Here is a 15,799-nt window from a genome sequence, read left to right as displayed (position 1 = left end):
AGTGGGTCTCGGGTTTTTTCAAATTATGAAATCACTATGAAAAATTGTTTTCAACCAAATGATTTATTTTTTTTCTTAAATTTCATCGAAAATGGAATAATTTAAAAAAAAATGAAATTAATATTTTTGGAAATTTTTTTTTTAATTGTTTAGTTTTTAATGCGTAACAAGATGCAGAGTTCAAATTCAACGAAATTTTAGTGTATAACCATCAAATTCTTGATCAAAAGTCAAAATTTTTATTTTTTACTTTTCAAATTCAATTACCTTAGCTTAAGGGATGATTTTGAGCTAAAGTTAAATTTTTATCATAAATCCGCCGCGGAGATAAACAATTTGAAGAAAAAAAATTCCCAAAAATATGAATTTTTCGATTTTTTATGCTCAAAAAACATGCGAGCCTCACTTCTATATAATTACTAAATTTTCAACATTTTAAAAAGCTTTAAAGAATTTTACAAAATATTTTTAAAATTTTCTAAAATCTCTTTACTTTCAAGTATACTGTTGTAAGGTTTGCATACAACTATCGCAGCAGGGTCATGAGTGTTGTATAATATTCATTAGTAATTTTTTTATGGACTGGATCGCCTGTACCAAAAAATAAAAAAATTATTAATATTATTAAAATTAATAATATTAATTTAAAAATAATTTTTTTTTTTTCAATGACGAATTTTCATATGTAATTTCTAAAAATTTTATGCACGTCTCTGGAAAAATATAAGTAATAAATTTATTCGCTGATATACCTCTGAGAGCTGTCAGTTTGAAAATACGAATTTTCATTAATTAACGGGTACAAATCTTAATAAATAAATAAATTTCGATTGATTAGCTTCTCCTTTACGACACAACTTAAAAAAATTCTCTCGTTTATGTTGTCTAAATAAAAAAAAATTAATTAACAAGTTCACTGATAAATAAATAAATGGTAAAAATAATGATTTCAATTCTGTATCGGACTTCGGGGTTTAAAATCAGACCTCTCGGAGTCTAGAGAGGACCTCGAGGCTCAAAATCGGACCTGTGGGTCCAATGTCGGTGCTATTCGGACTACTGGGCTCTAAATGGGTTCTATTCCGGACTAAGAAGCTCTATTTCGGCTTTAAATTTCGACTCGGGTAGGTCAAGGCGCTTGAGGTGCTCACTGTAAGATTTCAAAATCATCGGAGACAATCTCTTCCAGTGTGAACTGGAGGGACTATCCCAGATGGTTGCAGGTGCATTACTTATTTCCAATAGAGATTTAAGTTGAGCAACCCAATTATATTTTGGGTCACAGTTGGAATTATTGGCCAATTGCAAGAGCCTTTTGAAGCAAATTTTGGGAATATGATGGTCATCCATATCGAGTATTTTACAAATCCAACCCAGTGCCAGACTCAGTACCTTGACCTTTACATTAGATAAATTTAATTCATGTTTAAGAAGTGCACTCGGAGTACCGGTAGGGAGGAGGAGGAGTCTCTTGTAGAAGGATAACTGAGATTTTTCCAAGATATCTAAATAGAGGAGGCCCCAGATTTGAGAGCCATAAAGTAGAGTGCTAGAAACGATACTTTCATAGATCCTGTGGATGCCATGCCAAGAATCCGCTCTAATTCCGGCGAGTGCGGACAGAGCAGCACCCGCAGCGGACAGAGCCCTTTGCGAGACAGCCCTAGCAGCAGACAGTCCCAGAGCGGAACTGGTAAAAGGCAATCCCAGGTATGTATAGTCATTTTCCCATTCAATGCGTTCATCCTTGTAGAAGAGACTCGTCCTCTCCCTCGGACCTCCTCTCCTGAAGTGAATAACTTTAGTGTTATTAATATTTACTTGTAACGAGTTCTGTGTGCAATATTCTCCCAGGATTTTAAGAGATCTTTTGAGATTAGAGATTGCTTTAGCTACTATTATCAAGTCATCGGCGTATAATAACATCAAAAGATCATAGGTACTGTTTAGTTGTATATCCTGCACGTCTCTCTGTCGGAAAAAATCAACGTCATGAAGATATAGTACAAATAAAATAGGACTAAGTATTTCTCCCTGTAGGCCCCCTTCCGTGACCTCAAACATCCCCGAGAGGGCACCCTCCAATCTAATTTGCAATGAAGCATTGTCATACAAGTTTTTTATTATTCTTATCAACTTAGGGCTAATGCCCAGGTTAAAGAGCTTTCCCCAAAGGATGTTGTGAGGTACGAAGTCAAAGGCCCTTTTAAAATCTACAAATAAACCATAAAGGTGACTTTTTTTATTTCTCAGACCGATTTGTAATGTGGCAAGTAGATTAAAAATATTATCCACACATCCCTTGTTTGGCAAAAAGCCGGCTTGCTCTTCAGGTAGGACCCTAGCCTGGATGCTCCAATTTAATAATCTGTCTAATAATACAAGTGAAGACTTTGGTCAGTACATTGATTATAGCGAGTCCCCGGTAGTTTGCAGGGTCAGTCGTATCGCCCTTTTTATAAAGTATAAAAAGGGCCACATGTGCCCAATTACCTAGCACTTGTTCGGTATCTAGAATTTTATTAAATGAAGATTGGATATGAAGTAACCAATTGCTGGGTAAGTTCTTATAAAATTCACTGGTAATGGAGTCCAAGCCAGGAGCCTTGCCGTTTTTGAGAGCATTAATACTAGCTCGAATTTCGTCATAGGTTATGGGTAAGTTTAGAATAGGGTCCAGCACCCCAAAGAATGTGCTGTTATCTAGTAGTCTCGGGGGGTATATATTTTTATAAAATTCGTTCCAGACTGAGAGAGACAGGGAGGGAGAGCGAGTATGTTGTCTGAAACTATTAAAGGTTCACCAAAATTGTGTAGTGTTACTTAAGTCAGAGTATTAATTGTATATAGTAATTAACAATTAAATTTTTTCATGCTCGAATCTTTTTTAGGGATGCTAACATTATTATTATTTATCATTGGTTCATGATGATAATGCAAAGTTAACCTAGAAAAATGTCTTTTGCTTCTGAAAAATTTAGTATTTTGACTTATGGGGTTTCTCAAATAAACGATTCACTTGTACTCCAAAATAAAATTATCCTCATGTCTTGGGGTTAGTTATTGTTTGACGATATTGTTGATGAAAAATTGAGAAAAAATTTTTATTTTTAATGTAAAAATAAAATAAAATATTAGAGGTGTAGAAGGATAATAAAAGTAATAAGGGTTGAGCGTACTTACTAAAATAATTAAGCTACACTTAATATATTGTGTTCATATATGAACACTTCCACAGCGTAAAAAATTCCAAAGCCCACTGATATGTGTATTCTATTTGAGTGTTTTTTCAGCGGCAGGGAACGTCATCACAGCAAAGAGGAGTTGTTTAACTCCAAATTCAGCAAATTTGTTAATATTTTTGTATCAAAATAGGAACATAGTAGAAAAATATTAGTAATTTGTTTTATAAAAACTTAATAGCTATTGTATTGTAAATATGTTGAAAATATATAACTTAATAGTAATTTATATTTATGAATGGAAAACTGGAAATTTATCATTTAACCGATAAATCATTTAATTGATTAATCAGTTAACCGTTTAAGTAATTTAACTGATTAACTAGTTATTTAGTTTAACCAGTTAATTTGGATTAACCAGTTAGCTAAAGAACTAATTACCCTGGCTAAACTTTATTGTCGGTTTAGTCGGCCAAATTGTACAGCACTACAAATTTGGCCTATCTTTTACGGCTAAAAAATTATTTCGATAAAATTAACAAAATTCAAAATTTTTAAAAAATTGAAAAATATGTTCTTACTATATAATAATAAATCAAAATCACTAAAAATAGAAACTAAAAAATACAGCTACGAGCCGTTCTTATCAAGATTTAAGGTAGTTCTTTCCCAATCTATAGTTTATGCTACTGCTGTCTTTGTCACTCGCTAGTGTCGCCTCTCTTACGGGCTATTGCTCACTTACTTCCACGCATGACTTTATTTGTTTACTTTACTAGTTTATCAATGATTTCTCAAAAACTATGTAGTAGCGAATTCCAGAATTTTGTAGGGTAATTATACATGTATTAATCTAAGTAATATTAGTTTTTCGTGAAATTCTTAAAATTTCTTCAATACAAAAATAATAAAACTTCGCGGTTTTCTCTCTCTTTTCCCATACCGGCTGTGTAAAAATATCATTTTTAATTGCAATTATCTTCGGTTAGACGTGGTAAATCGCCTCTAAATTTTAACAGCGCGTGTATTATGTATTTAAATACTTCTATACGGAGTTTGGGAGATTTTTTTAATTTTTGCTTTTTGGGCCCAACTACCTTAAGTAAAATTTACAAAAATGAGCTTACCCCTGCCATTTAAAAGTTACTAGAAAATCGAGTACGCTTTGCGCACTTCTGTCAAAATGTTTATTATCGACAATTTATTTATTTATGTTTATTATCGACAATATTTTTACAAATTTTATTCATCAATATTTAACTGTTGCCATAGTAACTGCTGCTATGGTAACCGTTGCCAAAGTGGTGACCATAGCAAAGAAAAGCGACAACAATTAAAACGTTACATCAACTTTTTAATAAAGAATTCGATCAAAAAACCGGATAAATAGTTTTTTTTGTGTTTTCTCTGAATATTAACCTTCATAAAATCACTAAAAATATTTGTAAAGTACGTATGCCAAATCAAACAGCATGTTATCAGCTTCAACGTGATATTTTCCGAAATAAAGTATCTCTTTTCAGTCGAAAGAAATTCACAAATAAAGTCGCAGGAATTGTGATTTTTGCTTTTTTAAAAATTTTAAATGGCCACTATTTAAAATTTAATCAGCCAATTTTGCCCATCTTCGGACTGAGACAAGGTGATTGCTCAAAGAAGAAGTGTGTCGAGTTCCATAAAGATCCCTCAAGAGTTGCAGGTGCTATCGTGATGACAAGTCACGTTATATTCCATATGTGTGTAGATGTATGTAAATATATTTATAAACTTCTAATCTAATGTTATTTTCTGAATTTTTGTGTCCCTACACACAGAAATGACGGATTCCTTGACTCAAGAAATTTTTTCTTATCCCAAAAAAATTTTCTGCATTTTATTTGAAACCGAAATCTCCTTCGGCCAAGAAAATTGCTTTTAGTAATTTTTTTTTTTAACTTAAAGGTTTTTATTGTTGAGCGAATTATAATTTCATTATTTGCTAAAATTAATTTTGTCTCAATTTAACAAAATATGTTATCACACTAAAAAATATTTTTAACTTCCTAAGAAAATTGAAAATTTTCGGAAATCGGGAAGTTATTGGTTTCACCCCGTTTTTCGAAAATCGAGTTTTAATCAGATCTCGACGTTTTGAGGTCCTAGGAAGCTCCCATGACGATTTTTACGATGGTGTCTGTATGTGCGTGTGTGTGTGTACGTGTGGTTTTTTTTTTTTATTTTTTATTTTTTAATAAAGAAGAAAAACTCTTTCAAAGACACTGCTATCTTGACATATGATATAGTGTGGGATTTCCACCCACTAATAAACCTCCTTCCCTGATTCAGAAAGATGATTTGAAATGATTACCTTTATGATAATTGTATATCTATATAGTATTGAAATCCGATGCATTTAAATCATTTCAAATCATTTTGAATCATTTCAAATTAGATTTATTAATTAGGGTCTCTCCTTTCCCTATAGATGTTACGGGAAAGACTGGATCGTAACCGCGTTAGCATTACTTCAATCCAGTCCGTGTTGTGTCTCATGCCGCCTGCTGCTCCATCTTAAAGAGATAGGCGTTAAACTTTCCGTGTCCCGTCAATAGCTGAGTGAGGAAGAAGTTCGTGCCCCCATGCTTCCGAGAAAGTCAGAAGTTGATGTTTGGGATCAGGCGCGCTGTCCATCTGCCCGTCTCTCCCGATGTCCATCGGTCCTGCCACTCTTGCTGTGTTTCCGCTCTTGTCTCCTTCATGTTTTCGCCACTGGTTTTAGCGTCATAGAGTTTTGCTATTTCGAACGCTAGTAAGTCGATGGGCGCGGCTTCCGCTATGACCAACACAGCTGCTTCGGAAATCGTGCGGTAGCCGCAGGCAACCCTGAGAGCTCCTCGCCGCTGCACTGCTCCCATCTTTCGCCGGTAGGTCTTTTGCGTTAGGATGTCTGCCCATATCTCCCCTCCATAAAACAGTACCGAGTGGACTGCTACCAGACGGATTCTTCTCTTTTTGGTTCGTGGTCCCATAGTGTTGGTCATGATCTTGATCGGCTGGATACCGTCTTGCTGGCTTTCCTGAATGCACTGTCAAGGTGTTCATGGAAAGATAGATTCTCGTCTATCATTACCCCTAGATAGCGTTGGGCCCTTGTTGACGTCAATTTTGTCCCTCCCATGTTCACAGTGAAAGGTTTTGGGAACCATTTTTGACGTGTCAGGACGACCATCTCGATTTTATGCTTGGGAAGTTTCAGGTGGTGTGTATCAAGCCAACTTCGACGGCGTCAATGATTTTTTGAACCATTAGTTCGGCCTCTTCGATGCTATCTACTATTATCGTGCCCGCAACGTCGTCCGCAAAGCCCGTTAGCTCTCTTTATTTTGGCAACGGGATTTCCAAGAGCTCGTCGTAGTCCACGTTCCATAGATCAGCCCCCATTATTGAGCCTTGCGGCACGCTTGCCGTTATGTCATATTATTGTGAGCCTTGCGTGGTTTTCGCTATCAGCTTTCTTTCGTCAAGGCAGTTGTCGACTATTGCCAGATTTTCTGGCTCCGCGCCGAATTTGTGCTCCAAGGCATCTAAAGTATCTCCCCAATTCGCGCTATCAAAGGTGTTTTTGACGTCTAGTATGAGGAGAAGACATACTTTGTGAACTTTGAGACTACCAGACCATGCTTGTATTGCTGTCTTTATGACTTTCTCGATCGCGCCGACTGTCGATCGACCTTTGCGGAAACCATGTTGGTTGGTGGCAAAGCCTCCATCACGGTTGATGTCGTTGCGAAGTTTTCCAGCAATATCTAACATGCAAAGCGGTCTAACCAGGGAAGGTATTACAGGGGTTCCCTTACCTTTGAATAAAAGAACCAATCTATGCCGCTTCCAGACCGTGGGAAACGTTCCAGTTGCCAGGCATGCATTGTAGGCGTTCAGGAGTATGTCTGGGTATTCCAGGGCTACAATCCTGATTACCGATGCCGGGATGCCATCAGGGCCAGGTGCCTTTCATGTCTTCAGAGACTTAGCCACGTCTTGTAGCTTCTAAGTGGTAAAAGGTGATGATTTGCCGTTTTTTCCATAATGTCTTTTTTCCCGCGGCGGCTGTTTAGGAAACAGCTCCGCTATGATGCTGTTTATTAAGGCAGGAGATTTCGGCACTTTTCATGAGGCCTTTTCGAGTCGTTTAACGACAATTTGGTAAGCTTTACCCCATATGTCCTTGTCGAAGTCATTGCAGATCTCTTTCCACAGCGTCGCTTTACTTGCTTTGATGGCCCGATTCAAGTTCTTTTTGGCCTGCTTGTACCCATTCGAGTATAGATCTTGGTTGGGGGAGCGTTTCGCAGCTCTCGCTACTCGGCGACGTACCTTGTGGCTCCTTCTCCGAAGTAGACCAATAATTATTATTTTTTATCATTTTTAGTGTTTGTATGGATGACGGAATTCCCTAGATCATTCAAGAAATTTTGAAAAGACTCCAAGACCTCTTAGATCAATTAAAATTATTTATAATTGATTGTAAACATTTTATAATTTTTGAGATTATTTTAAAAAAGTTTGATATGATCTGATACATTTTTGATCCACTACAATCATTTGCAAATATTTTTAAACATTTAAATATATTTTATAAATTTTTAGAGTGTTTGAGAAATTTTTTAAGCCATCTAGAACGTTCTAGCGTGTCTGAAATTATTTCTAAACAATATTGAACATCTTAATATATTTTAGAGCTTTCTTGATCAATCTATAAATATTAAAAATATTCTGGATGGATAACAGATGTTCTTAAATTGACTAATAATTTCCAGTGTTTGAACATATGATGGAATTTCTTAGATCATTAGTAAAATTTTGAGAACATTCTGGATCAACTATAATCACTCATTTTTATTATTTCTTTTAAAGATTGTAAAAAATCCGAGAATATTCTATAACATTTTGGAAAAACTGAAATATTGTAGAAAAGTTCTCGATATTATCAAGCTCAAACGTAATTTACGTCATTTAGCACAGTTTCGAGCTTATATGAGTCGTACAATATGTTAGAAAAGGATAAAAGTGTCTCATTACACATTTTTTACCACCCACTTGCACCCACCGCCACCAAACTCCTTTACTTGCAAGTGCATACGTAAGGCCTTTTACCACTGCAACCATAAGTGGGTGGCAGTAAGTGTATATGGAAAAAAAACTGGACATATCCACTAACACTTTCCTTATATATATGTATGTAAAATTTTTTCTTGGGACAAAAACGCAAAAATCGTAATACGCAAAAATTTTAAAATAAGTTGGTATTATCTCGAATGAACACATCAGCTTCTTAAATCAAAGTGATCTGGGTTTTTAAACTATGTACACAAGATTCTGTTAAAAAAAACATATTTTTATTCTAATTCGATTTCAGACCTCTTACGCCAAATTGAACAAATATTTGATATTAAAATTACTTAAACCAAGATTAAATGTTTTGAAGAAAACAAAAAAAAGTTGATTTAAGAAATTTCTGATTCTTCGTGCAAGAGTTTTTTTTAATTAATCCAAGAATAACTTTTGTTTATTGAGTTGAGAAACAGAAAAATATTCAGATAACATTACCGAATTGAAGGAAAATATTTTCTTAGTTCAAGATAATCATTTTTTCTTTATAATTCTACGCAATAATTAACATTTTTCACCAAAGAAAATACGGATAGTTTCCTTTTAGATATTTTCCTCCGGAAAATTTTGACCTTAAAGAAAGATTTGAAAAAAAAAAATTATTGTTTAATATATCTAAAACCTATAACATAAACGTTAAAATATAAGTAAAATGTTATAAATCTAGTAGTTTAAGTGTTTGAATCAACCAAGAAAATAATCGGAGTTTACGAGGACCAATTAAATCCCGAGAAAAAATAGGAGTCTGCGAGGACCAATGAAATATCTGATACAGTCCCCACGCAGTCAAGAAAAAAATCGGAGCTTGCGAGAACCAATAAAAAAACATAATACAGTCCCCAAGCAGTCAGCAACGGCAAACACAAGTACTGGGAGAAGTCCAGCAGAACCGCGGAGGAGGGAGAACCACGGAGTAGTGCGCTTCGCGCATCTTCCCCCTCCACCAAACTCAACGGGTTAAAAGACGGCGCACTGCCGTGGAACTTCACTGAAATCAAACACTGAACAAGAACTTAATCAAATGTTAGAATTTAATAACCTAATCGAACAAATTAACAACCTAAATAAACTTTGCAATATTACAAAACTGTTAAAACTAGTCACAAGAATCAATAGTCAACTAGAAACATGTAATGATGATATTAGTCGAATTATAGTAATCAGTGATGCAATTAAAAATAACAATGGATCAGTCTAATAAACGAAAATCTATCAATATCGTACAATGGAATGCAAATAGTATTATAAATAAAATAATAGAACTGACAGCTTTTCTGTCTGAATTTAATGTTGATATACTATTGGTAAGCGAAACTAAATTAAAAACTAGCAATAAATGTCATATTAAAAATTACAAATGCTACAGAAAAGATAGACCAACTAACACTGCTTCAGGTGGAGTGGCTATTTTTATTAAAAAATCAATACAGCATTCACTTGTATCAATTAATACGAAGTCTTTAGAAGCAATAGGTATAAAAATTCCAGGTGATGTGTTGATTGTTTCTTACTACAACCATCCGAACACCAACATACACACTGGTGACTTAGATTATATCTTTAAACTTGGCAATAAAATAATAATTGCTGGTGACTTAAATGCTAAGCATGCTTTATGGCACTGTAAACGCGCCAACACAAGCGGAAAAATATTATATAGTTATATGCAATCTAACCCAGTAGATATCCAATTTCCGGATGCGCCTACTAGAATACCAATTACAGATACTCTTGCTTCAACTTTAGACATAGCTTTAATCAAAAATGTGGCAGTAAGTAAACCAGAAGTATTAAATCAATTAGATTCAGACCATCAGCCGGTTCAAATGACTATACTTAACAAATATGTTGAGCATACAGTTAAAAAGGTATTATTATACGATAAGACAGACTGGGATTTGTTTAAATCCGAATTAAATGTAAATACTACTATAAATTCTAACTTGCATTCCAGGGACAGTATTGATAGAGTAGTAAATGAAATGACTGATCAAATACAACAAACAATGAAGAAGGTTATACCTACCAAAGATATTTATAATTATCACTACAAACTTCCAGATTATATTACAAATAAGATTAAAATCCGTAACTATTATAGGCGAAGACATCAGCGAACGCGCTCGGTATACGACAAAAACATATACATTAGCTTAGTTAAAGATGTACGATATAGTATAAAAGAATACCACAACAAACAAATAGAGTTCAGGTTAAAGACTTTAAATATTAAGGATCATACGCTTTGGAATGCGATTAAAATGCGGAAAAAATCTAATAATACGATTCCTACACTTCATTCGAAGCAAGGTCTTGTATACGATGACAAATCTAAAGCCGAAGCTATCGCTGATGTCTTCGAAGAAACACATAATCTTACTAGAAATATGAGTGACAGAGCTACTGAAAAACAAGTAAATAACTCATACAATAATATTCTTAGAACTAAAATAGACTTAAATGATATCATATTAACAAACCCTCAGGAAATAAGAAAAGCTATAAAGAAAGTAAAAAATAATAAAGCACCAGGTCATGATAACATAACAACTAATATCCTAAAAAATCTTCCCAAAAAAGTTCTTGTTCAACTAGTCTATATTTTCAATGCATGTCTAAAATTGTCATACTTCCCTCAAATTTGGAAACAAGCCAATATTCTACCATTCCAAAAACCCAATAAAAATACCCTTTTCACACAAAACTATAGACCAATAAGTCTGCTGCCGACATTAGGCAAGCTACTTGAAATTATTGTAACCACACGTGTCAGGAGCTTTCTCAATCAAGGAGGGGTTCTTATCCCTGAGCAATTCGGCTTTAGAAATAATCATAGCACCGTTCAACAATTAGCACGAGTCACTGACTTTATTAGTACCAACTTCAATAAAAACCGAAGCTCGGGCCTACTGCTCCTTGATATCGAGAAAGCTTTTGACACAGTGTGGCATAAAGCTCTCATTCATAAGCTAACAATTTATAACATACCGATGTATATCGTTAAATTTATCCTAAGCTATTTATATCAACGAAAATTTGTTGTCAGTGTTGGAAATGCAACAAGTACATGTAGATCAATCTCGGCAGGCGTTCCACAAGGCTCTATAATAGGGCCCATTTTGTTCTTAGTGTATATAAATGATATTCCCAGAAACCAAGATCTTGCGACCGCGCTCTTTGCCGATGATACGGGTATTCTCAAGTCCTCATTTAAAAAATATATTATTTTGCGAGAGCTACAATTACACATAGATAATCTAGAAGAATATTACAATAAATGGAAAATCAAAATCAATGTCGAAAAAACAGAAATTATGATATTTAGCCACAAGAAGGATAAAATTACTAAATCTGTTCAAATGAACGATCAAACACTCAAGTTAACGGAAAAAGCGAAATATCTTGGATTAATTCTTGACACTAAACTTAATTTTAAATATCATGTGGATAATATAATTAAAAAAGCCAATGCTGCGATTTCTATCTTATACCCACTGATATGTCGCAACAGCAAAGTCTCTGTAAATAACAAACTAATAATTTACAAAATGTGTATTAGACCGGTGATATTGTACGCGTGCCCAATATGGAGCAATACTTGTGATACTAATTATAAAAGACTGCAAATAATACAAAATAAATGTCTAAGAATGATCATCGATTCAGAACCTGGCATATCTAATAAAAAACTTCATGAGTTAGCTAACATTCCCAAGCTTAAAGAATTAGTTCATAATCATGTAACTAATTTTTATAGTAGTAAATTAAAGAACATCACCATACTCCAAGAAGTATGTAAAACTAGTAGCAAATCCTGGCTCAAATATAAAGTGCCAAACCAGGTAATGATCAATGATCATTCTCAGACTAAAGATATTAAAAAAAAAAAAAAAAAAAAAAAAAAAAAAAATTTAATTTATGCTAAAGCCAAAAATGGCCAGGAAATATGAATGAACATAAATTAAATATATGAATTGTACAGAGTGTGTATTAATATATGTAAATATGAAGGATCAATAAATATATTTTAAAAAAAAAAAAAAAAATTTTATGGAACTTCACTGTGATCCGAGGAGCTGAAGAAGATGGACCAAGCCAAGGAGGACCAAGCAGCAGATTCAACAGCGAAGTAAACAAAGGATTCAACAGTGAAATCAACGGCGGATGCAGCGAGGTACATACGGAGAAGTCAACAGCGAGTTTAACATCGAGAATTTGGAAGGCTTTGGAAGGCATTAATCGCGGGGACAGTGACAAAGTCCGGAGACAGGAAACCACGTCCAGGTGTTGGAGCGGCGTCAACGACTAAGTCTAGGTCCAACAACGATAGGTCCAAATCCGAGGACTAAAGCGGTGAACGACGGAGTTCAACGCGAGACCCACAGCGAAAGTACCCAGGAGGATCAGACGTGCTGAGTTAGTAGCGGAGTTAATTCTTCTGGAGATCACCATTTTTTTTATTATATTATTTCATTTTATGTATAATTTTGCTGAATAAAGCTAAAATTTGTACATTTTAAAACTGAGGGTTATCTCTGACGAAAAACCTGGTTCCCGGCGAGCTATTCTTTCGCCTAGAATAAACAAAAGTATTGCAAACGTAAAGATAATTTTCCTTATTGGAGAAATTAAATAATCGACACGTTACAAACCGCTTTGAAACTATCAGAATTTTTTAAAGACAAAAAATTCTCGAATTTCGACAAGTTATAATTTTTTTTGGTAGAAAGTTGATTTAATACTTCCGAGACTGTTAAAAATATACAAATTTGACGAATATGTTTTTATATTTCTAGTATGGATGGTATTGGGGACCTATGTCCGGTGAAGCAGCAGAAAAAATATTATCTAATGAGCCAGATGGTTCATTTATCGTTCGAGATAGCAGTGATGATCATTATATTTTTTCGTTGTCATTCAGGCTTAACAGTTGTGTACGACATGTAAGAATTGAACATGATCAAGGTAAATATTAAGGATTTGTTTTTTTTCTTTTATGCCATGAAAAAATAACTTTTTATATAAAATTCATACATTAATCTACAAACGTAGGTAACTTCAGTTTTGGAAGCTGCACAAAATTTAAATCTCATACAATTGTTGATTTTATCGAAAATGCCGTTGAACACTCTCGAAGTGGTCGATATTTATTTTTCCTTCATCGGCGACCAGTGCTTGGTCCAATGAGAGTACAATTACTTCATCCTGTTTCAAGATTTAAACAAGTTCAATCTCTTCAGCATATTTGTCGGTTTATTATTTTAAAGATGGTACGAAGAGATTTGATTGCGACTCTTCCGCTTCCTCGTCGACTCATTGACTATCTGAGTACACCACATTATTACAGCGAACAATTAATCGAACAAGAAGAGCGTGCTGAATCTCCAGTTAGCTCGTCAACTGGTGAACTAGAAAAGATTTGTTTTACACCTCAGGGGTTATCGTGAAACTCAAAATCAGGTAATTTTTATATTTTCTTTGTATTAAAATACTACTATAGAATGGTTACGTGCGTTAATATCCCCGGACAAAATATCCCCGAAACTAAATATCACTGCAACCAAATATCAATGAATGTAATATCACAAAAATTATTTATCAGACGATCAATTTCGAAAAACATAATATTTTATAAAATAAAGAATATTAGCTACTATTGACATTATTTCATTATTTATTTAACCCTTTAACGGTCGACCTTGAATCCCTCCTCCCAATTTCAATCGTCCGTCTTCTTCTATAAGGGAGAGAGCTATAGTCTGTTTTGTAGAGAAGAGGCTTGAAAAATAGTAGAAGGGGGCGCACGGACACGTTATACAGTCAAGCCGCTACTCAAACAGCCGTATAACGCATTATGATTGGTTTTGCCCCTTCCAGACTCACAAAATTCTAAAGATTTTAAAGATTCTAAAGATATATGACTCATAATTTCCCACTTCCTGACGTAAGATTCTTACGTAATACGTATGACGTACCTATGATGTAAGTGTGACGCTTGCATGACATTTATGACGTTTATATGATGTAATTATGACGTCCTTATGATATATAACTGATATCAAAATTAATTACGCGGAAGAAAATTTTTTGAAAAAAAAGTAACATTTAATTATGCAGTTTTGGGTTCGAATAATAATTTCGAGACTGACTACATGCTGAGGAAAAAGATTTGGAGTTTAAAAATCCTGGCGTGTGCTGGGCTTGAACTTGGGTCCATTGAGTTCGGAGTCTTGAATGCTGCTCACTTGTCTGCACCACGTTTGATATTAAACACGTATATTTAAATCTATATGAATTTAAGAGTTGGAAAGGATTAAGTTTATACGTTTTTCTCAAGTTTCATTAAGATTTATGATGAGATTGCATAGAAATTGATGAATATTTTCTAAATTTTATAAAATTTCAGAATTTTCATAAATTAATCTTTCATTGATCATAAGAACGTCATAACGATGTCATATTAACGTCATAAATTCAGAAAGTTGAAAACAAAAATGTTTAGATTGTCCAATTAAACGCAAAATGCCACTTAAAGTTGACAAATTTTTCCTAAATTCAAGAAAATTCATAAAACATAATTAAAGAGAATTATATTACTTTCATGAAAACAATACTTTTGCAAAAGCCCATTTGTCTTCAACTATTAATATTTCAGCTACCAATGGTCGCACAGCAAATTAGAAGACATTTTCGGAAGCTGGAATGAATTTTTTATGAGGACCTGTCAAGTCATGAAACGAAAAAATTTTTCTAAGTCTCTGAGACGAAAAAAAAGAAATTAAAAATTTTGAAAAAGTTCTTCTTCATGCCATTTTTAGCCAAAATTTTTTATCAGAAAATCTAAAAACTATAATCATGAAGTTTTAAAGCGTTAAAATGAATCTTTTTAGATCTGCAATACGATCATTTTTCACTGAGATACAGCAGGTCAAAAATCGGGAAAAATTCAGACTTCTTTGTGGGTAGTATGCATAGAAAATAATTTATTCCAACTTCTTAATGATCACGGTTTTTTTTTTCACTATTAAATTTTTCATTCTCCATTATAGATAAAATAATTATTGAAAAATACAATAAGTTTCAAAAAAAATTTGCCTTATAAGTTTACTCTCATACTCATCACGTCAAAAATGAGTTTTTGTAGCAAAATTGCTCGCAAGAATTTGATTTTGTCAAAGCTGATACTTATTTTGTAAAAAAATTATTTTTGACTTTTTTTAAGGAGTACCCCGTTTTGCCCGTAAAAATAAAAAATCTTTTTCTAAACGGCAGTTTAAAATTAGTGCTATTTATTTTGAACAGAATTAAAATGAAGACGATTTACACTATTTGGGTCCCCAAAAACTTAATATTTCCTTAGGTATATTCCGTTTTGTCCTCCCTCTTCTCCTATACTTTTTTTGAATGAATTTTTTACTCATTGATTCCAACGAATCTGTGATGGAAAACCATTACTCCAAAGTTACATC

The 15,799-nt window shown here is 33.8% G+C and overlaps 1 protein-coding gene across 7 annotated transcripts in view; it reads left to right on the top strand.

Annotated features, from left to right (window-relative positions):
- The window catches only part of LOC123261759 (putative uncharacterized protein DDB_G0277255), a 142,652-nt gene that overhangs the window by 72,141 nt on the left and 54,712 nt on the right, over positions 1–15,799 (top strand). For all 7 annotated transcript variants that reach the window (XM_044723530.1, XM_044723531.1, XM_044723525.1 and 4 more), the window contains exons 5-6: positions 13,127–13,295; positions 13,383–13,790. In XM_044723530.1, coding sequence (XP_044579465.1) covers positions 13,127–13,295; positions 13,383–13,777 — 564 coding nt within the window. In that variant the 3' untranslated portion in view covers positions 13,778–13,790. The remainder of the gene's footprint in view (positions 1–13,126; positions 13,296–13,382; positions 13,791–15,799) is intronic.

Source organism: Cotesia glomerata, linkage group LG3 (assembly GCF_020080835.1).
Source record: "Cotesia glomerata isolate CgM1 linkage group LG3, MPM_Cglom_v2.3, whole genome shotgun sequence".
Lineage (NCBI taxonomy): Eukaryota > Metazoa > Arthropoda > Insecta > Hymenoptera > Braconidae > Cotesia > Cotesia glomerata.
This window is presented reverse-complemented; position numbering and strand designations above follow the sequence as displayed.